The sequence below is a fragment of the Gavia stellata genome, chromosome 29 (assembly GCF_030936135.1).
Source record: "Gavia stellata isolate bGavSte3 chromosome 29, bGavSte3.hap2, whole genome shotgun sequence".
NCBI lineage: Eukaryota > Metazoa > Chordata > Aves > Gaviiformes > Gaviidae > Gavia > Gavia stellata.
In genome coordinates, this window is record NC_082622.1 from 49,661 (window position 1) to 71,841 (window position 22,181).

At 42.6% G+C, this 22,181-nt stretch overlaps 1 protein-coding gene across 1 annotated transcript; it reads left to right on the top strand.

Moving 5' to 3' along the window:
* The first annotated feature begins 2,197 nt into the window (after positions 1–2,197).
* On the top strand, positions 2,198–15,859 carry RRAGC (Ras related GTP binding C). Its single transcript, XM_059830831.1, has 7 exons — positions 2,198–2,464; positions 7,768–7,971; positions 8,699–8,898; positions 9,434–9,548; positions 11,091–11,233; positions 12,658–12,806; positions 13,833–15,859. Exons 1-7 carry the CDS (start codon positions 2,198–2,200, stop codon positions 13,982–13,984), a joined length of 1,230 nt encoding a protein of 409 aa, XP_059686814.1. The 3' UTR covers positions 13,985–15,859.
* Positions 15,860–22,181: the final 6,322 nt, after the last annotated feature.

Genomic DNA, 22,181 nt, shown 5'->3' on the forward strand with positions numbered 1-22,181 from the left:
GTCCTTCTTTTTGTGTGTGTGAACTCTGCATGTCTACTTTGTTACCTTGTCATCTTAAAGAAAAAATGCAGTATTGTGAGTGTACATCTATTTTTCGTGCAGCTGCAGCAGCTACTGATGAGTTTAAGCACACTGGCTGACTTTCTTGCTTCTGTGTTTGAGAAAAGGTGATAGTTAGGATTAACTTGTAGATATCTGTGCCTGCCAACTTTGTGTAAATGTCATGTTGTGGTTAGTGGTCCGGTTAAGCTGCTGATCTCTCTCTTGGTTTTAACTGGAGGGGGTGACATGACACAGATGGACCACCTGTAAAGGAAAGCAGGACCTCCAAGGTATGTTCTAAGTTGGTACTCGGCACTGAGGTTAGGCTTCTACTGAAGCCGATAGGGTAACTCCCTACTCACAGGGGCACCAAAGGAGTGAGTATAGTTATGTGAAGTGACGCATGTAGCACAACGTTGGAGATGCAGAACCTACTGAACTTAGACTTTTTAATTTGCATGAGATGTACCTATTTCCATGCAGTTCATGTCTCCGATCCTGTTTCAGAAACCAGGCCTTGGAGAGTTGATCCAGATGCCGCCTGGACAGTTCTGAACAGAATACAAAATTCGTACTTGTAATGGATGTCCTGTGTAATTAGAGTGGCGAATGTAAGAGTACAATGTGGTGAGTTCTGCCTCCTGATTCATCGATGGGGAAAAGAAAATGTAAGCAGGGCAGAGAATCCAAGAGGGGTGCGTGGGTGTGACTTGTGATTTCTGATTTTGCCACTATGTTCTATGGCCCCTGTTTCCCTGAACTGGCTTTACAATTCTTCTGAAATGCAAAGTTGTCCTTTAAAGAACAAAAGATATATTTTAAAGAGCTGCATTTGTCTGCTATCCTAAAACTAGGTACTTTAAAGGCAACTGATGACAGGAAAAACAAAGGGGGGCAGGGGAAAAGTGCAGTAGCTGTCTTACAAGCTAGATCTACTGGCTAGTTGTTTAACTTCCTTGCTTCTAGGATGGGTTTTGTGGCTTGTCTTACAGGTGCCGGAGGGTGGATTGGAACTTTTGCTAAAGGCAATGTACAAACTGAAATCAAGGACTAATGAATGTAATGGTTGCTTACCTTACTACTGTGCCTATTCTTGATCTAAATAGACCAGAAGAGAGGTAAATGAGGGGAAAATACTGTGCTAAACCTTTAAAACACACCCCACCACACACACCCCCCCCCCCCCGCCCCCCCCCAAAAAAAAAACCCACCAGAAAAAATGTCCCACCCTCTGCAACAAAGGAGAGGAGAAAGCTCACTTGTAAGGTGGAACATGTACCTAGCATTAAGATGCAGCATGTGGAAATAAGGAGAGGATAATGCTGTAGGGAATGCATCGTACCGCTGAACGTGTGACTGGAGGAAGACAGAACTAAACACTGTTCAGGGCATGTCCTGCCAAAGAAGCAGCAGGCAGGTAAGGTGTTCAGTTGAGGTCGTCACAGGGCATGAAGGAGTCCCTGGCTGAGACTTCGGGTGTGAGGTCAGTCATATGCACTTAGGCTTTTCATAACTGTATTTCCTTCCCTCTGGAAACAGTTTGGTCTTGTGAGCCTTAGATTAGGACTGTTGTGAAGTAACAAATATTTGTTACGACTTCAGTGGAGCTACCTCCCAGTACAAACGCTGCCAGTGGAAAATTAATGACTATTTAATGAACGTGAAGAATCTTGCTTCACAGATACCGTTCGCTTAGAAACGGGGATTGCGTCTTTAGCGAAAGCTCCCGTGCCTCGGTTTACCTTCCTTTTTCGTCAGCGACTGAAGGTCGCCCGCGGGGGCGGTGCCTGTGGCCGGGTTCCGCGGCAGGGCCCGGGCGTGGGGCGCTCCCCGCGGGGCGTGGGGGTGCCGCGGGCGGGCTCCCCCGCGAGTGCGGTGAGTGCCTCCTCTCCGGCGGCGCCCGGTACCGCCCTACCCGTGCGTCTGGGCCGCTGCTCGCCCCGCCCCTACCGCTCACGTGCAGCAGCGCTGTCAGGTGACTCGAGTCGCCTGACCGGAGCCATCCTACCTCGCTGCCTTTCTGAGCCAATCGGCGCCGCGGAGCTTGATGCCAGCCAATCCGGGGAAGGCTGTGTGGTGTCGGGTTGGGTTGGACGAGCAGAGGGAGGCCCTGGGACGGGCGCTGGTGGCCGGAGGGCGGCAGGCGCGGACGGACATGGCGCTGCAGTTCGGCGGGGCGGGCGCGGCGGGCGCGGCTGAGGAGCCGGCGTTGGTGGGGGGTAGCTTCGGGGCTGCGGACTCGTTCCCTAAGGACTTCGGCTACGGGGAGGAGGAGGAGGAGGCGGAGCTGGAGGGAGGCCCAGGGCCCGGCGGGCCCGGCGGCGGCGCGGGCGGGCCCGGCGGCGGCGCGGGCGGGGCGGACTCCAAGCCGCGGATCCTGCTTATGGGGCTGCGGCGCAGCGGGAAGTCCTCCATCCAGAAGGTGAGGGGCAGCCGGCGGCTCCCCGCCCCCGCCTGCCGCGCTGCCTCTCCGGCGCCGAGCTCTTCCTCCTTTCTGTGTTGCTGTTTCGGCAATTTCTGCTTTTTAATGTGGGCGCATATGGCGAAGTCGGGGTGGAGAGAGGCTTCTGCTTTAAGACGCTTATTTCCCAGAACGGACTCCGATCATCTGCCCTAGAGAGGAAGGTTGTGTCGTACCGGTCGTAGCCTTTGTAGTTCTTCACTGTAACGCTTCAAAAATAAGAAGTGAAGATACTGGTGTGAAATTTATCATGAGGTGTTTTCTTGAGGATGTGAAAGCACCGTGAGTGGTACAGGTGTGTGGGGTTTAGCTAGCGCTTCTGCTCAGAAGAATACTTGAGCTGTTTTTCTGCTGTTTGATCCTTTGAAAGAGATTTCTGCTTTTGTATGAGCAGAAAGGCAGCCTCTGGTTTTCTTTAGTATGCTAGACAGAGCAGACGAGGGAGGAGGAAATAAAGCGGTTTCGGTGCCTTAGGTTTGTTTGTGGCTTCGTGAAGTCGCTAGTGTTTCTTGATAAAAATAAGACCAAACTGACTATTTTCATTTGCCAACGTAGCTCGAGAGAAGTGTAGTGCTAAGAATGATCCTTGTTCCTCAGTGCAAGATTTGTATTTGCAGTCCCTATTATGAAGTTTTTAGGTGAAGGTGTTACTACAGAAATGCGGCGGTTCTCAAGCGCTAGATTTAGGGGCCTAAAACTTTCTACAAATGCAAGTGTGGAATCTTTCAGAGATTTCTGTAAAGGTTTTATGCAGAGAAGCCTTATTTGGACATTACACTACAGCAGGTATGAATCTGTTTCTTTTAGCCATCTTATGCAGACTGCTTGGTAATCTATAGACTGCACTAGACCAATGGGTTCTAAATTGTAGTCTGAGGACTCCTAGCTTTTGCTGTAGGCTTGCCTTTCTTTAGGCAAGGTTTGCAAAAGGTGCCGTATCTGTTAGTGAGAAATGTTTTCCATTGTGCTGTTCTGAAATACAGTGGCAGACTGGGCTGTCGCTGCTTTTCGGTCTTTCCAGTTATTCCCCATTATTTAGGCCTAATGCTCCCACTGTATGTGCAAATACAGTGATTGCATTGAAAGTCTTTTTCGTTTAGTCATGTGAACGGCACTCATTGTATACTCTTGTTAGAGATCTAATTGTATTATCCACAGTTGAAAAAGTAAACCCTAAAAGCTAGAGGGAAGCAGTAACTCCACATTGCAGTAGATTTTATGACTTTACAAGTCACTTTATAGATGTAGGTTTTGGATGACTTTTTTTTTTTAATGACCAAGGTTGGTAGGATCAGTTCTCTGAGGACCCATTCAAGTAGTTGTACAGGAAAGGAACAGTGTGATGTTGAGTACGCAACAAGAGGACGTAGAATTTATCTTTTGCCGATCGGTTGCCAATCTGGCTTGGAAATTAGAAGCTGTGGCTCTGTTACCTAGGAGCTTATTGTGCTGCTGCCTGAGCGAACTAACTGTGGCAATAATTCGAGACGCTCTTGGAGTATCAAGAAGTTTCTCTTCAACAGTGTCCCTGCTCTTAGATATGTCTAGTCCAAAAATGGTCATAACAAGACCTGACCCTTCTGTCTGGGCACTAGTTGTTGATCACCTTGCCAGAGAGCAGGGGTATGCACGATAAACACTGTATTGGGATAAGTATTGGCTTTGTGGGAATCTAGAAATTTGTGTGAAAAACATGCATTATTAAACCATTCCAGCCTTCTACTGAGAGCAATGTTAACAGGACGCCTCTCACAAAGGAAAAAATGGTGGTGCTGGGGAGGAACTCTTTTTTTTCCTTTGGACGATTGGATTTTCCATACTGATATAACCTGTGAATGTTCAGTAGCAAATTGAGGTTAGAAGATTTTGGGAATGTGATGATTGCTTCCGTTTATAAAACAAATTTTTGTGCAGACTTATGACTTGGGTAACTGGACTTACTGTACTGTCCTTATGTAACAGGAACCTGGAAAGAGTTCTCGATTTGGGGTTTTTTGGGTGTGTGGTGGTTGGGTTGTTTTTTTTTTTCATGGTCACCCCACTTGCTGCTCTACCTTAATAAATTTAGGCTAATCTTATGATTTGGGAAGGAATTTGTGTGTGTGGTGGAACCTAAAGCTGCAGCTTGTTTGGAGCTGCTGTAAACCTTTCATTTATACCCATTTTTCTTTAAAGGGGTTAAATAAACGAATTGAATTGGGGGAGTAGGTAGTCAGAACCAGCTGTCTATCATGCTTCTGTAGCAAGCTCTAATACTTAGAAAATCTTACAGCAAGGTGTAACGTAGTGCTCCTAATAACTGGTGAATTTCTCTAAAAAGTGTCTGTCTTGTCTTCCTTTTGCTGTACTTACCCTTTTCCTTTGTCACCCCATATCCCCCAAATCTCTCCTCTGGCAAAAAGTCAGGTGCCAGTTCTGAGACAGTCTCATTCGTTATAGCAGCTTAAGAAATCCACAAAATTAAAGCAAAGGTTCTGGAAAGCGTGAACATGACAGAATGGTTGTACATCTTACTGCTGTTAGGGAATCCTTCGGAAGTTGCTTTTCATTCTTACCTGTGAAGCAGCTGCTCGCTTCCAATTAGTGGATTCTCAACACCATCTTGCAATACCGTACATTTTCTCTCTCTTTTCAGGGACCTCCTTCCATCTGCCTGTGCAAATTCCTTTCTGGACTTCAGGGCAATAGACATAATCTAATATTGCCTCAAGAAAAAAAGGGGTTTACTATGACTGGAAAAAAAAATGGAGTTTGAAAACCCATTCTGCATTTGGACTTATAGGTAAAGGTGCCAATTTTTATGTGCAGAATGATCCTGTGCAGCAGTGGGGAGACTGGTTGTTTATGAAGGGCAAATTGCCTACTTTGGCCGTACAGACTTCATTGAGGTGTGCTTCGTGGTGGCTTGGGACAACTCCTAGTGAAGGGTTCTTCCCTTCCGGTTACTTGCGCTGTGAAGATCCTTAGAAAAGTTCTGGCTCTGGTTGTTGTTTCCCTTCTGAGGAAAAGGATGTAGATTTCCCAGGTATATACCAGTTATTGGTGTTTGCAAAGTTTCCAAAAAAAGGGAAACTATAGTGGATTTGTTACTTTCTCAACAACTTGCAATTCCTGTGTTAGATATTCTTCTTGCAGTTTATAGGTGTTGCTACAATGTACCCGATAAGGTGTCCTTCAGTGGCAGGTTATATTTGATCGTAAGCTCTTGTAGTAGAGATGTTGTGGAAGCCATGCTTGTCACTTGATGTATAGGGTTATTGTTTGGTGGTCTGGGAGATTTTTGTTTGTATGGATTAGGCCAGCGTTTTGGCCAGAAATGAAATTCCAAATATGTCTGTTCTCTGATTTGTGTTTAAAAAAAAAAAAAAAAAAAAAAAAATTCAAACAAAAAACCCCAAACCAGTGAAAACAAATGGATGCTTCCCTGGGGAGTCCATTCAAAGTTTAAGGTAGTGGGAATGAACACGTTGGACAAATTCAAATTCAGCTTGCGGATCCGAGGAAGGGTAACGACTTGAAAATTGAGATAGAAATTGTGAGTTTTAAAAAAGAAAACGAAGAAAATGACAGCCCAAAAACACAGAGGCGGTTCAGAAATACTTCATCAGGAGTGCAGCTTAACTGCTGCAATTCAAAAATAAACCCAAGTGCTGCTGTAGAGAAGTTACCGGAGAAAAGGTTGGTACGTCAGGAAATAAAAAAAATACTGAAAGCTCGGAGATCGCGGCAGGTCAGATGTGAATGGGAAATTCAGAGGGATTAAAAAAAAATCTGAAGGAGTGTACTGCTAAGAGTGCTCAAGCTGACAGTGAAAAGTTCTTAAAATAGGGTAAAAGTGGGAAGTCTGCCAGGAAGTCGGTGAGACCGTTGGATGTTGAAGGTGTAAAAGGAATGCTTGGGAACGATGAAAGTCATAGCGAGGAAACTCGGCAGATTCTTAGCATTTTACTAGCTTTGCCTGCTCTGCCTGCGTATGCCTACTGAAAATTGCTTGGCATCAGTGTTAGCTGCGTGCTTCCGATCAGATGCTTCCACAGCCTTTTTGTTTGCTTTATCGAAGCTGTGTAAAGCGAGTAAGAGTAGAGGTAGATGCTAGGCGATAGAAATGGAATTTGATCAAAACTGTGTCGTGGTTACCCTATTAGTGTAAAAAACAGATGGGGAACATCAATCCGATGAAATACGCTGCTTTGGGAGGGAGGGGAAAGGGGGATGATGGCATTGCTTTTCAAAGACTCATCTGCCTCAAACTGGATTCAATAATTCTGTCCTGCTCCCTGTGGGAGACGCTGCGTTCCAAAGAAGGAACGTTGATTTCAGAATGCTTTAAAACTGTGCTGCAAAACCTGAGGAATTTCTAGTCCTTGCAATACAGCCGCTATGTATCTAGAACTGTTCTTACTTTTTCATACAAGTGTCCTGCTGTTTAAAACCTCATTTAGATCCTGGCTTCCTCAAACATTTGCCTTGAGGAACTGATTTTTTTTCGCTAGGCCTTAAAAATCTAGGCTGATGTGCTACTTTGAACCTCACTAAACAATCCATTAACTACGCTGCCTGCGGAGTTGTTTGTCTTGCAGGTTTTTTGACAGAGATTGTTGCGCTAGGTCTCTTTAATGGATGACTTCTCTAACTATGTGAAATGTTAAGAAAAAATATTACCAAGTGCTATATAGGTAACATCTTTCTTTTTGCAGTCCTAGTGTTCAACCGCCTCACGTTTGTAGTAACTTTTGTAATATACGGTTGAGTTGCTTTAGTGCAATGTTCACTGTTGAAACTGACTGCTGTTGCTACAGGCTGCTTTGCTGTGCTGGTTCTGTTTGTTCGAGGAAGAGCTAAAATCGCAGCGGGGCTTTTTGAGTACTAGCAATGAGTATTTCTAAGACTGGAAAGGAACAGTTCTTAAAAGCTTGCAGTTGCTTCATTAGAATGGTGGCTTTATACCAGATCTGAATTGGCTAATACAGCAGAATTTGAAAATACTGTGTTAGACTTGCAAGGAAGGAGGAGTAACTGGGATGCCTGTGTCTTTAGGCAGTAGTGTTATTTAGACTTGTGAAAATGTTTAACTGTATTCAGTTGCTTGCTTCTGGTGGAGGGTAGGTTATTTCCTTAGCTGATGCAGGAAGCTAGCTGTTTACCAAAAGGAAACTGTACACTTTAGAATGGACGAACCTATTTGTAAGATTCGAGTCACAAAACTTTTACCAATCTCTTCTAATAAGATAAAGTTGAGACTACTATTTGTGTTCTTTCAACAGGTGGTGTTTCACAAAATGTCTCCCAATGAGACTCTGTTCTTGGAAAGTACCAACAAGATCTACAAAGATGATATTTCCAACAGTTCATTTGTGAATTTCCAAATATGGGATTTTCCTGGACAGATGGACTTTTTTGATCCAACTTTTGATTATGAGATGATCTTCAGAGGAACAGGTGCTCTAATATATGTTATTGATGCCCAGGTAAATTCAAATCACTAAGAATCACAGGGAAGTTTTCTTTTTGCTTTCTGTGCGAGAGGAATGATCGAGAAGCTAATAATTTATATTTTTAGATAAGTTCGTGAAACATCTGTTATGTGTGAAAGGGTGCGTTGGCAATCTAACTTTTGGTATGTGGTTTTTAGTTTTGTGAAGTGACTGGAACGTAGCTCCCGGTGGAGAGAGTGGAAAGGGGCGAGTACTCTGAACTTACCTTTTCCACAATAGTGAGAACTTGCTGTGCTAGATGGTCTGAGTTATCCCTTCCCTCTGCTGTTGACTGCTGTGGAGTTCATTTAATAACAGCACGCTTCTGACCTCAGATTCAAGTACTGGAACTATTGGGTATCTGGTAGCTTCTAATGAACTCAGGAATTGCACTGTGGGAGATTACCTGGTTATTAGGACCGTCTTAGCGATTGCTGCTGCCTTTTGCTGGAGTTGTGCAGTTTGAAGCGTAACCTGCCTCTTTCTCTGAAGCCTAGTTTTGTGTAGCTGTGCCTTGTGTAGCTAACGCAACTTAATTTACATAATAGAATCTAAGGTACTTAGATTTCTGAGATTCCAAGATATTATCTTCTCCCATACTTCTACTTAGTTACAGAAGTGAAGTGAAGTTCTTGCACTGAAATATTTTGTCCTTGTGCGGAATGAAATAGTTATCGGAGAGAAAGCCTTGTCATTCATTCCTGCCAAAACTGATTTACAGGATGACTACATGGAAGCATTAACAAGACTCCACATTACAGTTTCAAAAGCCTACAAGGTCAACCCGGAAATGAACTTTGAAGTTTTTATTCATAAAGTTGATGGTTTATCGGATGACCATAAAATAGAAACTCAGAGGGATATTCATCAGAGGGCTAACGATGACCTTACGGATGCTGGGCTTGAAAAACTTCACCTTAGGTGAGTTAAAGATTCAGGCATATGTGATTCTACTGTTGCCAATACGCATACAGACTAACAGCTTTTAGACGTAATGGTGGACGGACCAGAGCAAGGCCTTGTTAATTTCTTAATATTGCACAAACTCTTGTTATAAAATGCACTGCTGAATTTGTGGCCAAGCCTCGGCTGTTAGGCTGACTGAAAAAAGGCAGGCTACTGTATCAGATTCCAAGCAACAGATTTATTCATGAAGTCGCTGATAATTCAAGGTCCTTTTTTGCATACTTCTTGTTCAGCATAACAGGCTGCTCAAATTTTTCTCTCTGTTCTCTCATCTCCTGGGGGTGGGGGAAGTCTGTTTCGTGTTTACTCCAGTCACTCAGAAATTAGGTTCTTGGTGCAGTGGCCAGGTGTATTTGTGATAAAGACATCCCAGCTAAATCATCAGGCCTGAATATTAGAAAACATACCTTTTAACACTTCTATTGCAATTCTGAAATACTCTTGAATCTTTGTTCTTTTTTCTTCCTTTTCCCTCCCTCCCTCATCTCAGCTTTTATTTGACCAGTATCTATGACCATTCAATATTTGAAGCCTTCAGTAAAGTGGTACAGAAGCTCATTCCGCAACTGCCAACGCTGGAAAATCTACTAAATATCTTTATATCAGTAAGTGTTAATCTAACAGAACTTTGAGTGAAATAACGTGGAATGGTAAAGCAAGTCCTTCTGCTAAGGAACGCTGGCTAAATCTGCCCTTGGGAGATTCGAGTGGCACTCACGTTGGTGTACTCTGCTGGCCCGGGTGTCTGCATTAGAAGCTCTTTAGCACAGCTAAATTGTACTGGTATGTGCTTTGTGCGGGTTTCTCTAAATACTGACAAAGCATAGTTTGGCTGGTTATAACTGTTGATACAGAAGTTTTCTGCCAGCACAATATACTGATTAGTCTGCTAAGGCGCTTAGTAGTCTAATGTAGCGGTACTGGCAAGAGACTTTTTCCATAATATGAACTTGGCCTTGAACTAAACTGTCTGTTTCATGTGGCCTGTGAGACTTTTGCCCTTGTTCTTTTAGCATTTATATTTCTTAAAGAATTTGTGACATAGAAATTTGCTGCTGTGTGCTTTAAATCAAATAAAATGTCACCCTAGAGATGCTGCTGAAGTAGCTTGTCTCGTTTAAGTTTTGTCTGTGAGGCTGTTGCGGGCGTGTGGACGACATGGAAAAAACCAGTTACGATTGAGAGGGGCTGCGCGGGTCAGATGTGTTGCCCCATGCTACTGTATAATGCTTGTTTCCTGTGTTGGTAGAGGACTGTCTGTAATAACTTGGCCCAGGAGCTAAAGGGCGTGTTAATGCTCACCCTGCTCAGTGCCATGAGGGTATGGAGTGGGGCCCTGATGCCAAAAGGATCTTCTGGATGTCCTCAGGACACTGCCTTGGGTATTGAGACTAGCTGAGAAGAAGCGATAAGGAATGCTTCTGGTGCATAAAGAGAAATTAAGCTTTGCCAGAAATCCATGGTGTACATGTGGTAACTTGCTTAACAGCAGAAGGCTTCTGAACTTAGTATGAACGCGTGCACTTTGCCAAAGTGCTCAGTTACAAATGGGATGGTACAGTTGGCTTGGTGCTTTTCCATACCCTTAATGCCATAATGTGATACTCTTCATGGAGTTATAAGTTTAGAAGCTGACTTTATTTTCTCTGCATGTTAAACTACACGGCAACTGCCTCACACAGAAAATGAACTGTGCCAAGGTATTAAAAGCGTAAAATCTAAGTGTCAGCATACTACTATGAGGTAACTCGTCTCTGAGCCTGGTCCATCAGGTGGATGTGAATATGTGGCTCTTCTGGAGTTAATAGAACCACAGAAGAGGAAAACAGCTGAATTTGGGTTCTAGAAGCATAGTAAAATGTAACCTTAAGTTACGATCTGGTAAACAATAAACTAACAAGAATTCTAACTTGAGTCCCCAGCTTTTTTTTTGTCAACTAGAACATGATGTTGATATGTGCTATGGCAACAAGGGTATTGTATTTATAAACTATATGCTCTAAATCTTGATTCTGTCTTAAGCCTCTAAATTGGTTATGTTTAAACCATTTCTGGCTACTAGGAATATGAAAGTGTATGAATTCTACTTGAGATTTTAAAAATGCACTTATTTTAAAAATTCATCCAAATTCTTTCTCTTTCTGAAGAATTCAGGCATTGAAAAAGCTTTTCTCTTCGATGTAGTCAGCAAAATCTACATTGCAACAGACAGTTCCCCTGTGGACATGCAGTCATATGAGTTGTGCTGTGACATGATTGACGTAGTGATAGATGTTTCCTGTATATATGGGTAAGTGATGAATACTCTTAGGAAAAAAAGTGCTTAAAAGTTGTAGAGTAGGTTGCAAACTGTGCAAGCAGTGCTGGCTTTGTCATCCAGCAAGATGCTATCGAGTGGTCTGTAGAGCACATTGGTTCCCTAAGTTAACTAGAATAAAGCCAAATGATTTGGCTGCTGGATTGAGCATTTGTACTGTTTGTTTCCCTCCACTCGTGGCCTTAGACAGCCATCTGACACTTGTAAAAGGCAAGTGTTTGGTGTAAAATATGAATACTGCTGTGCCTCGTTTGGCATGGTGGGTGCAAGTATGTTAATACCTGCAAATAACTGGAGTCAATAGCATGCCATAGCTCGTAAGTGTAACTTGTGGTCACTTTGCTTTGAGACTTGCCGCTTTTGTGGCAAAAGTCTCTAAAAGAGACTCTAAAAATAACTCTAAGAGAGAATAGCTTTTGCGAGGTTAACTCGGTTCTTGCTGACTTTCTCTGAGGGATGCATATAGTGCCTGCTTCTCACAATTTATGGCTGAATTATACTTCACAATGGATTTTTGAAGTGGCTCAAGAGAAGCGGTAACTTATTTTAGAACTTTGGTTGTAGCCTGGAAAATACAGTGCTGCCAAGAAATACCACAGCATTTAATGGTCTGTCTCCAGATGGGTCAACCCAGGGTTGTGTAACCGTTTGTTTTGTGGTGTGGTTTTTTTTTTTTTTCTTCAGGAGTGAGTGCTTAGAAATAGCTTGCAATACATCTTTTGCTTCTACAGAAATTTAATGAACAGTAATAACTTGTGGATAGAAGGCAGCATCCTAATCTTTTCTTGTAAATGCAGGCTGGTTTAGCTTAAGACCAGAATGTGTCCTGCTCCCTGTTGCACCTGCCCTCCCCCTGCCCCGGCCTCAGTAAGGAAGCCTTTGTATTAATTTACCAAAAGTAATTTTGCTGAGATGTCACTCCATTGGCATTTCTACGTAGAAGTCCTGCATTAGAATCTTCAAACCAATGACTTGATACCTTACTGTACCACTGTAAACTCAATGAGACAGTGAGTAGCGTTGACTCTTTGGTTTGAAGGTAGGCTATGCTATAACTAATGTACCATACTACCTCCATTAAGAATGCTCAGCTGTAAGCTGAAAACAGTGACGACTAAATAGCCACAGCTCTTAGTTTGATATCAAAACAATGCATGCTGATAGCTTGCTCTTAACTGCTCATCTAAGATAGATAGTATGTAGTGAAGGCTTCTACTCTGTTTAGGTCTAGCTTCCCTGAGACACTTAAGCTGTGGCGATGGTTTTATGATAGCATTAAGACCTGCATTGCAGATTCTTCACTTGCTCACAGTTCAGTATGAGTAACAGGTACTTGTCTTGAAGTTACGTATGCATGCCTACTAGATTATGTCTTGGGTTAACACGTTCTTTCTTAGGTTAAAGGAAGATGGCACTGGAAGTGCTTATGATAAAGAGTCAATGGCAATTATCAAGCTCAATAACACAACGGTCCTGTACTTAAAGGAAGTAACAAAGTTTTTGGCATTAGTTTGCATTCTTAGAGAAGAGAGTTTTGAGCGCAAAGGTAAGGACTTCCCCCGCTGAATGGCTTTTATCTAATTCTTTTTATCAACTATGAAATATTAATTTGACTTTACAAGTCACCTTGATTTTTGTGTAACTAAATTTGTTTAACTTCTTCTGGGAGGAATTTTCTCCTTTCCTAGACATAGGTTTAAAGAGGTCTTATTTTTATTCTTGTGAACCATTGCTTTAATTGCTGTCCTCCTGCTGAAATGACTTGTGTAGCTAATGTGGCCTGTGTCACTACCATCTGCTATAGTGGAATCAGTAGAATGGAGTAATGCTTATTATATTCTGCTTGACAGCTGCTGTACTGTGAATAGCCATATTCTCTATCACGTGTCGCACTGATGTAATTTTTTTAATGTATGACTGAAGAAATCAACAGTGGTAGGCTAGTACGGTATGTTGTAGGAACTTGGAACGAAGTGTTTAATATATTGCAGGCCTAACCAACTATATAGTTTCTTGGACCTGTAGGAGATGATAGAATGAATGGTCTTGCATACGTTACAGGGTAAAAATGACAGCGTAGGCCCTAATTTCAAAGTATTTGACTTAAATGGTGACAGTACTTACCTTAGCATTTTAAAAAGAGAAAAAGCAGATGTGTTCTTTTAATAACTGTACTGTATTTGATCTCAAAGTTTTTCTCACCACAGTTAGGGTATATATCAATGACATAAAGTGCAAGACAACATTCAGGTGATGGTCGTGCTCCACTAGCATGTTTTTTGGGGATAGTGTCTTATGTTGTCCCCTCATCTGCTGTTTAATTATGAATATACACCTTGCATACCAAGTGAATACTTTTTTTTTTTTTCCTAAAAGCTGAGACAGTCTTAAGTCTGACAGGCATCAGTAAAACTTCATTAAATCTTCTGAATCCAAATTCATACGAAAATAACTAGCAAAATAGCTGTTGGTTAAATGAAACATTTTATATTTATTTTGAAGCTCTGTTGATTACATAAATGTGCCAAGCTGAGCACAGTTTTTCCTCTCCCCTCCCCCTCATTCTTGACAGGTCTGATAGACTACAATTTTCATTGCTTCCGCAAAGCCATTCATGAAGTCTTTGAAGTAGGTGTTGCTTCCCACAGAATCTGCAACCATCAATCAAGCACCTCAAATATGAAAGCAGTGACTCACAATGGCACACCTAGGAATGCAGTCTAGAGGAAAACTAAAGACGGTGGATAGACTTGTCAGCTCTTCACTCCAAAGTTTTGTGGAACAAAAGAAGAGTAGTCTGAAAGCCTGAAGTATGTTTCACAGGAGAAGAGTGGCGCTAACTGCGGAACAGCAGCTTGTAACTCATGTTGGACAACTGAAACTACTGTAAAAATACTTTAAGGCCAGTGGAGTTTAGAAATGCCAGTTGAAACCAGCTTTATTGCAAGTGCAGTGGTTTTTCAGTTTGGAGTCCTATTTTAAGTCTGTCTCTGATTGCCTGGTCAAAACTTACAAATGATTGAGTTGAGTTTTGCGTGAAACACTGAATACTCACTTGCTCAACTTTTTTTTTTTTTTTAATTAATCTGTAGAATATCCACTTTTGCCTAAGTTTACCCTTTTGTCATGCAAAAAAAAAGAAAAGGTGGTGTTATTATTTAGGCTTCTGAAACTCAGGCTTTTTATTTGGTGAGGCTGGTCTCTCAAATCATTCCATAAAGTAGTCCTTGCTTTCGCCGGTGTGCTCAGAGTATTCTCGTGAATTCTGTACTTGTTAAGCGAATGCAAGTAGAGCTCTGTTCTAGTGATTCTATGTTTGTTTGGAGAGCTGACCTGGAGCTTCATTTTAAGAGATCGTGATACTTTGCTTTCAGACCACGCTTCTTGGTGTGCCCCCTTTGATGGAAGGGAAGTATTAAAATGAGAAAGAAACTACCTGTTCTCTTTTGCAAGAACACAGATGTCCTAAATCTGTGTGATTAATCCTATTCACAAAACAACTGCATGGCTAACGAAACTGAAATGTCTGCCATCTGTTGGAATAAAGCAACCACTTTCAGCTATTCCCAAGTGAAGAAATGACAAAGTTACTGACTCTTGGTGGTGGATCTCTCTCTACCCTCTGACTGATAATCAAGACAATTTCTAGGAAAATGTCTGAGGGTGTTATCCTTGCACAGCAATTCAATACCAGTGTGCCACAAACTACTAATAATACTGGGCATTGAAAGTGTGTTGATTCTGTACTGTGGCAAACACCTTCTTGTTTGTCGCCATGCCATTGGAATAGAATAGTGTTTTTTCTGGTTTTGTGAATGCTGGCTTTCATACTATGGGAAGTATATCTGAATTGTTTTAATCTAATTTATTGGTATTGGTATTATTACTGCAGATGTCATACTGTACATCAGCCTTGCTATGCAGTAAGCTCAGCTACTGGCCCATAAAGCTCTTGCCTCTTTTTACCTGTCCCTATGTGTTTATAGGTGTTGCGAAGCCACTGGACCAACTGACTCTACAAGTGCCACTATAAAAGTTTCTGCAAGGAGATCTGTAACTGTAAGCAATCTCTGCAACTGATGTATTTATGTGGTCAGAAATAACCACGGGATTGCTTCTGTGCTTATAGAATGGATTTTCATTGAACTATGTAAAAATGAATATACATGCATTAACATTAGGGTGTATGCACACACTGTGTAAATGTTTTTCCTTTGTTTTAAAGATATTGTATGATACTAAATCCATAAAGGATCTGCTCCAAAAGTTACCACAGTCAGCAGGAGACTTGGGAATTCAAGTGCTCTAGTTCAGTTCTCTTAATAGCAGTTGTAGTCCTGAACCTAGGCTTGAGTCCCTTTTTGGTAATGGAACTGCAGGGTTTTTTTAAGGAAGTGCTGTGGGCTGGTAAGGTTGGGTTTTGTAGCTTGCAAGCTCTATCAGTGTTCTAGTACTCAAGGTGAGAGGAGAAGTAATTGGCGAGATTACAGGAAGGAAGAAATCGTTTCCATTTGGGCAGTGAGTTTTCCATGTTCTAAGTACACGTGTATGTTCCTCTCTTTGTCTTCACTCTCACATGATTTTGTGCTAATAAAATGAAAAAAGGTCAAACTGTAACACTATTGTTTCTTTTGGAGGGTGAGACACTTCAACAAAAGTCTATAAAGGCCTATATGGTCAAGGAAATTTTAAAAAGCCATGTTACCCTCACAGTATATATAAAAAAAAAAAAGTTAAATACCACCTTCCCCTGTGAGGCTTTAAAAATTTTAGTCAGCTTTAGCTTTCCTCTCAATTAAAAGCTGACTCCAAACTGAATACTCAATTTTCAGAAGATGACTTTAGACTTTAAAGGCATATAAATGATGAAGTGATTTGTTCTCTTCTTTTGATTAATGGTGAGCCTTAGGCTGCGTTCTGAAATTCTGCCTTCTGCTGTGCGTGTTGTGGTGTATTTTGGGGTTTTTTTGGGTGTGGTTGGTTTTGGTTTTTTTGTCAGCACTACCTTAGTCTTGAATGGTTGCGTTTACTAAAGGTTAATGGTAGCATCTCAGCATCCTGATTATTTTCACTATTACCTGAACAATATTAGCTTTAAAAGTTAAATTTGTCTCTAGTAAGGAGCACGATATTCCTTTAGTTTACTAGAACTAGTCTTAATGTCCTTCCTAACATTAATCGATTTAGGTCACATGCTGCCATTCAAGTAGAGTGCTACTTAACCTGTTGCTGCTTTAGTGAGGCAATTTTTGGTTTCTGCTGAAATCTTTATGCTGCAGCGAGGAATGGAGAAGGACAGGAATTATGCTTTATTTTCACCCTTGTGCAGAGACCTGTCTCCCCTTCCTGTGCAGGGAGAGATCCTACTGGAGATGAGGGAAGGCAGTATCTCAGTCTCTCCGATAAAAGGACTGAAATTGTAAAGGAGACCATCCACTAGTGCTTCACCTTTCTGCCCCCCCAACCTGCAGCGGTACACATGCTCTGCAGTCTTTTTTTCAAAAAACTGAGGATGTGTGCTTCTAAGGAGGGAAAAGGTGCAGACGGGGGGGGGGGGGCGTGGAGGAAAAGGTGACTAGCCTGCATGGAGAAGGAATAGAATCTCTTTCTGTTGAAGACTAAGGCACTCCCTTGCAAGATACCTTTCAAAGCTTCGATGCATCTGGCACCAGATGGTAGCTCATCACTGGCTAGGTTTCCAGTTGACAGTCGTGCCAGCTGTAGCACAGGAAACGGAAGGAGGGAAAGGCCAAGCCCGGGAAGAGGAGGCAGAGTGATAAAAGACGGTGTCTTGTCTTCTGTCTTGAAGATTGGAATCCGCTTGTCGTTTGGCCAGAGGAGCGAGCGGTCTTCCCTCCCTTCCTCTCCGACCTCCCCAAAAGTCACTCCCTCGGCAGCTGTAGGCGTGGGGCTGCGCGGAGCGGGGTCTCGCCTTCACGCAGCAGGAAGGGAAGCGCGGGGAGAACTCTCCCTCCGAGGCACCTCGGCCCCGCGCTAAGAAGAGTCGCTGAGGCGCCAGTGCGCGCGCTGTCAGAGCCCTCGCCCGGGAGCTTGAGCGGGGCCGGCACCGGCCTGACGCGTCCGGCGCCGGGGCGCGGTCTCCTGCCGCGGTGCCTGCCCCGGGTAGTAGGGGGCGCCCAAATGACGCGAGGGCAACTGTCGTTCGGCTTCCGGGCGGAGCGGGCCTTTTCCCGCCCGCTTCCGTTAGTTTCTGCGGCGGCGCGCGGGGGGGGGGGGGGGGGGTGCTTTACGGCGCGCGGCGGGAGGGAGCGAGCCGGCCTGCCCGCCTGCTGGCGCGCGCGCTGGCGACCCTTGCGCCGTTGCTCACCTGAGGGGAAACTCGCTCCCGTAGTTGCCGTCCACGAGGTCGCTGCGCGACGACGCTGGGCCCGGCGCGGGCCAGTGGGTGTCGAGTTGCCGAGGCCGGGGAATGTTCCGCCCGGTCCGCGCAGTGCGGGACCGGATGGGCTGCGGGAGCTGCCGGTCAGTCTGAGTACGTACCGCCTGACACCTGCGTGCATGTGGTCTTTTCTCATTTGCGAAAGATTTTGTGTTCCCTTTAGCGTGGAATAGTGGCTTTTTTTAGCTTTGAGCACCTGCTCGCGGTAGATGGCAGTCTTGTAACGCGTCTGCTGGAAGACTAAGAGTTTCCTTTCCTAAGGCCCTCTTGTTCGCTCTCTGTCTCGAGTAGGTCTTGCTTGGGGCAAACGTGCATCTGCCTGCTGCTGCACAGTGGGACAAGTGCAGAGGTGTTTGTAGTTTTTCCTTGGGGACTGAGTTAACGTTTAGCACAACAGCTGAGGAAAACTGCCGCCTTTAAACTTTTCTGTTTTGTCAAGTGCTGTTGCTGTATCCCAGGTAAAGTGTTTTCTTTCTTTTTTCTTGCTTTGTGCTTCCGATGACTCCTGCTGCTGTGCGTATGGCCATCTTCCCCCTTCCTTTCCTTTTCTCGCTATGCTTTGCCTTCCCAGCGCTGGTTTCTACCCTGAGAGTTGGAAATGGGTAGTAGGAGAGAAGGATCAATTAAAAAGGAGTTCTAGAGGTGCCTTTTCTGAATGCTGATTTGTTTTTTGAGTCAACTTACATTTGGTAAAATCCTCTTATATTGTCTGGATAAATAGGATTTTATCTTCCTGTCAGTTTGTTCAAGTGCAGAGTAAACGTTTTATGCCCAATATCCATCATGTTAGGATTTTTTTCCTTTATGTTATGAACAGAGTATTTTTCTATGTCTAGAGCTATCATTGTATTTCTTGACTTTCAACGTGAGTGTTCACCTCGTTTTTGCAACTATGTGACACCCTTTTTAACTTCAACATCTGTTCTCACCACGTATGTGTAAATGGACCGTCAAAGAGGAGATACAGAGATGACAGAGCTAAGCTATTCTTGATAGCGGCTGATGGTATGATGAGGGAGAGTGACATCAATTTGCAGCGTGGGCAGTTCAGATTAGATACTAGGGAGAAAAGTTTTCGCTGAGAAGGCAATGCAGAACTTGGAACAGGTTACCCAGAGAGTTACGGGTTTCCATCCTCGGATGTTTTCAAGCTTCAGCTAGGAAAAGCTAGGGCAGACCTGATCTGGTGTTGGTGGTAGCTTTGAGAGGGTGGTTGGACATCATGACGTTCAGGGCTTCTTACATCCAACAGATCTGGGATGCCGCAAAATATTTCTAAGTCTGCTAGCTGAGGAGTATAAGCATCAGATGAAGCATTTTCTACTTTGCAATATGTATGTGGTTCAGAATACGGTATTGCTGAAGAGAGATCAGTGGTAGGACCACCAGGCATAAATGTGTGGTCTGTAGTGTGCAACGTGTTTAAAAATAGTGAGAAAAATGCTTTTTTCTCTCTGTAAGTGGTTTCTTATTATTCCCCGAGTGAATGTGAGGTAAGTAAGCAAATGCTTGATTACTGTTAGAAATAAAGCTACGTATTAATGTAAACATTGCACAGATGAAGCAGTAAAGGCAAAATTAAGTATATATAACGTTTTTAAATTTAAGGCAAAATAAAGTGTATATCTCTGTTTTAACTAACTTAGCGGTTTTAAAGGCTAAATCGCCTAGGTTTTCTGGGAACCAAGCAAATCTGCCGAGCTTTTCTTAATGTATGGCTACATTAGCTGCACTTTTGTCTGGATTTAAGAATTACTTGTAGTTCTTCACTGCTCCTGAGCTTCAAAGCTGTATGTTGCTGCCCAGTTTAGTCTTAGGGTGTGAATGGGTATCCCTGTAAGTATGAGAAGGGAAGAAATACCAATTGCTTTGTTTTTAATTAACCCTAAATTAGCCCTAGCTTGTTTTCTGGGTATGCTCTGAAATCCATGTAAAGATGGTGCTAGTGGGTGTTTGTGTATCTGCAGGTGCACAGCTTTATTAATGGCACCATTATAAAAATGTGGACCTTGTAAAACGAGGAGGGAGAGCCATATCGCGGAGAACATTGCATAGTCTTGGTATGATTTTATTTAAATTTGTGAGTTCTTCCCAGTTTTAGTCGGGAACTCGATTGGTTTTTTTGAGTATAAGAGCTTGTTTGTTTTAAATACAGGCATTTTTGTGGTTCTAAATAGAAGTCAAAGTTGCTACTTTGCAATTTGGATATTTTCCTCCTTTGCACTCTGCTCTGGTATTTGTTTTGAAAGTTATAATTTTTCTGGGCATAAGCAGCTACTGTTTTGTTTTGGCAATTTCCCTTCCAGATGGTTGTGTTTGGGGTGAAATACAAGTTAAAGAATTTATAACAATATAATATATTTCACATGAAAAGTAATGTCACTGAAACAGCAAATAACTTAAGATGTGCTTTTTAAAAATTCAAGTTTTATTATTTCACAGAGGAATAGATCAATATTCCATCATTTAACAGTTGAGTTTAAAAACCTGCTGTGAAGTGAAGCAATATATCTTATATTGGATGTAAGCTACTTTGATGTTAATTCCCTGGTTTTGTGTCACTGAGGGGCAAATAAGCTTTCCAGCTCCAGTCATGACTCATTATGTCATTATGTTAGGCGCTTACTGTACCTCTATGGCTATGCAAGTCATACACAACAAAAAGCGTGACAGCAATTTTAGCTACTTTGTTACAGTACTAATTTCTTGGTTTCTTAAAAAAATATCTTTTATAGCTTCAAGCAGAGTGGCGTAGTTTGAGCCTATGACACTGGATTCTGCCTGGGAACAGTTTTCATGATAGTTTAAAAATGTGAATAAAGGTACTACTGTTTTATTTTTCATTGTTGCTGTGACAGTATTGATCCCAGAAAGAAAATGTGAGCTGTATCAAATAAAAAACCCCCAAACACCCAAAAACCAAAAAGCCGCCAACCTAACCCCTAAATATTTAGTGATAATACAAATTGCAAAGCACCCACTTCACTTTAATGAACAAATATCCACAACACCTTGGTCCTTTGCACAGCAAGAATATTGACTGTTTACCGGGCTAAAGATTTCTGTGCGTCACTTGGAAAACTTTTCCCTCTGGGTATTCTTGAACGTGTACCATTGTGAACCGTTCATAGGTGTAAGTATTAGGGGAGGACTTCCATGTGTCATGAGAGCATTCCAAACGGTGTGTGCCTGGATTGGGATTACTTCTGCAGTTATTGAATTACTTGTGCAGCCTTTTGTAGTTGTTTTTCACTTGTCTTCAATGTTAACTGAGCACAGCTGAGGATCTTAACCTGCCCCTCCTCCACACTCCCACTGTAAAAGTTCCATATAAGGGAGGAAAAAAACAGATGAGGAGGAAAAGAATCTGAAATATAGTCTATCTGGTGTATGTTTCTTCAGAACTGAACTACACAGAGGGTATTGAGTACTTGCTGTTTGACATGGCTAGCCGTGCCCTTTAAACAAATTGTATTTCTATTTATAGAACTTTTTGCTGAAATAATAGACCATTTTATATTTGATAATGTAATTAATGCTGACAATTTCCCAGTATTGTCCCAGGTGACAAATAGATTGCTCATTATTCCCAGTCTCTGTGCATACACAGAATGTAATCTCTTTGAATGACTGAGTAACATGTTATACAATCAAAAGCGATTACCGAGTAAGATACTTGATGTCAACTAGGAAAAGCAGCATAGTCTCACTAGGCTTGTGCCACAACAGCCTTGCTCTGTAATCATGCTCGGTGCAAGTACAGAAAGACTTGGCTTTAAAATAATTCGCTCAGCAGCATCAGAAACTGGTTACTGTCTTACAGTTACTAATTGTATGTAATTTCTTCATCAAGTCTAAGAGGTAACCTGAAAACATGTTCATAGGGGCTCTGAGAAGACAAATTTAATTTGAGTAAGTCAGAAGCAGACTCTTTAAAACAGACATTTGTTCTGTGTTGTAGGTGAAAATACAACAAATGCATAGAATGATAACAACAAAGCCCACCAAAATGCAATAAAATACAAAATGCAACATTGGGGACAAAGCATGCCCGGTAGTAAGTCAAGAAAGATCCTTACTTCCTTGTCCGCTGACGTGGGCTTAAATTGCACACCAAGCGCAGACAGGTATGGCTTGTTACCCACCTCTCGCTTGAGGGGAACGATTGGCATGACTTCCCCTGTGAGCTCTCTGTCTACTGACACAACTTAGGCAGGTTTTTTTTCCACCTGGTCTTGGAAGAGATCAGTGCCTTCAAAAGTTCTGGCTTGGATTTTAATAGTACCTACTGTATGTGAATACATTTTCTGGCTTTTTTTTGTTGCCATTTATTTAGCTAAGACTTTTTACAACATAAACACAAAATTCTATAGAAGTACGTTCACAGCTAGTATTAATAAATCGGTCCAAGTTGAGCTAGACCAAATCTGTAAAGGTTTTTGTAGCTTATTAAGGGAAAACAGGTTCAGGGCTGATGAAACCTCCTAAAGACTGGCTTGCTGCTTTCGCTCTTTTACTGGT

Excerpts from the sequence above, each read along its gene's own strand:
- RRAGC (XM_059830831.1), top strand. The coding sequence starts at position 2,198 with ATGGCGCTGCAGTTCGGCGGGGCGGGCGCGGCGGGCGCGGCTGAGGAG. Across the intron at positions 7,972-8,698 it reads TATATGTTATTGATGCCCAG|GATGACTACATGGAAGCATT; the intron begins GTAAATTCAAAT and ends ACTGATTTACAG. Across the intron at positions 9,549-11,090 it reads TACTAAATATCTTTATATCA|AATTCAGGCATTGAAAAAGC; the intron begins GTAAGTGTTAAT and ends CTCTTTCTGAAG.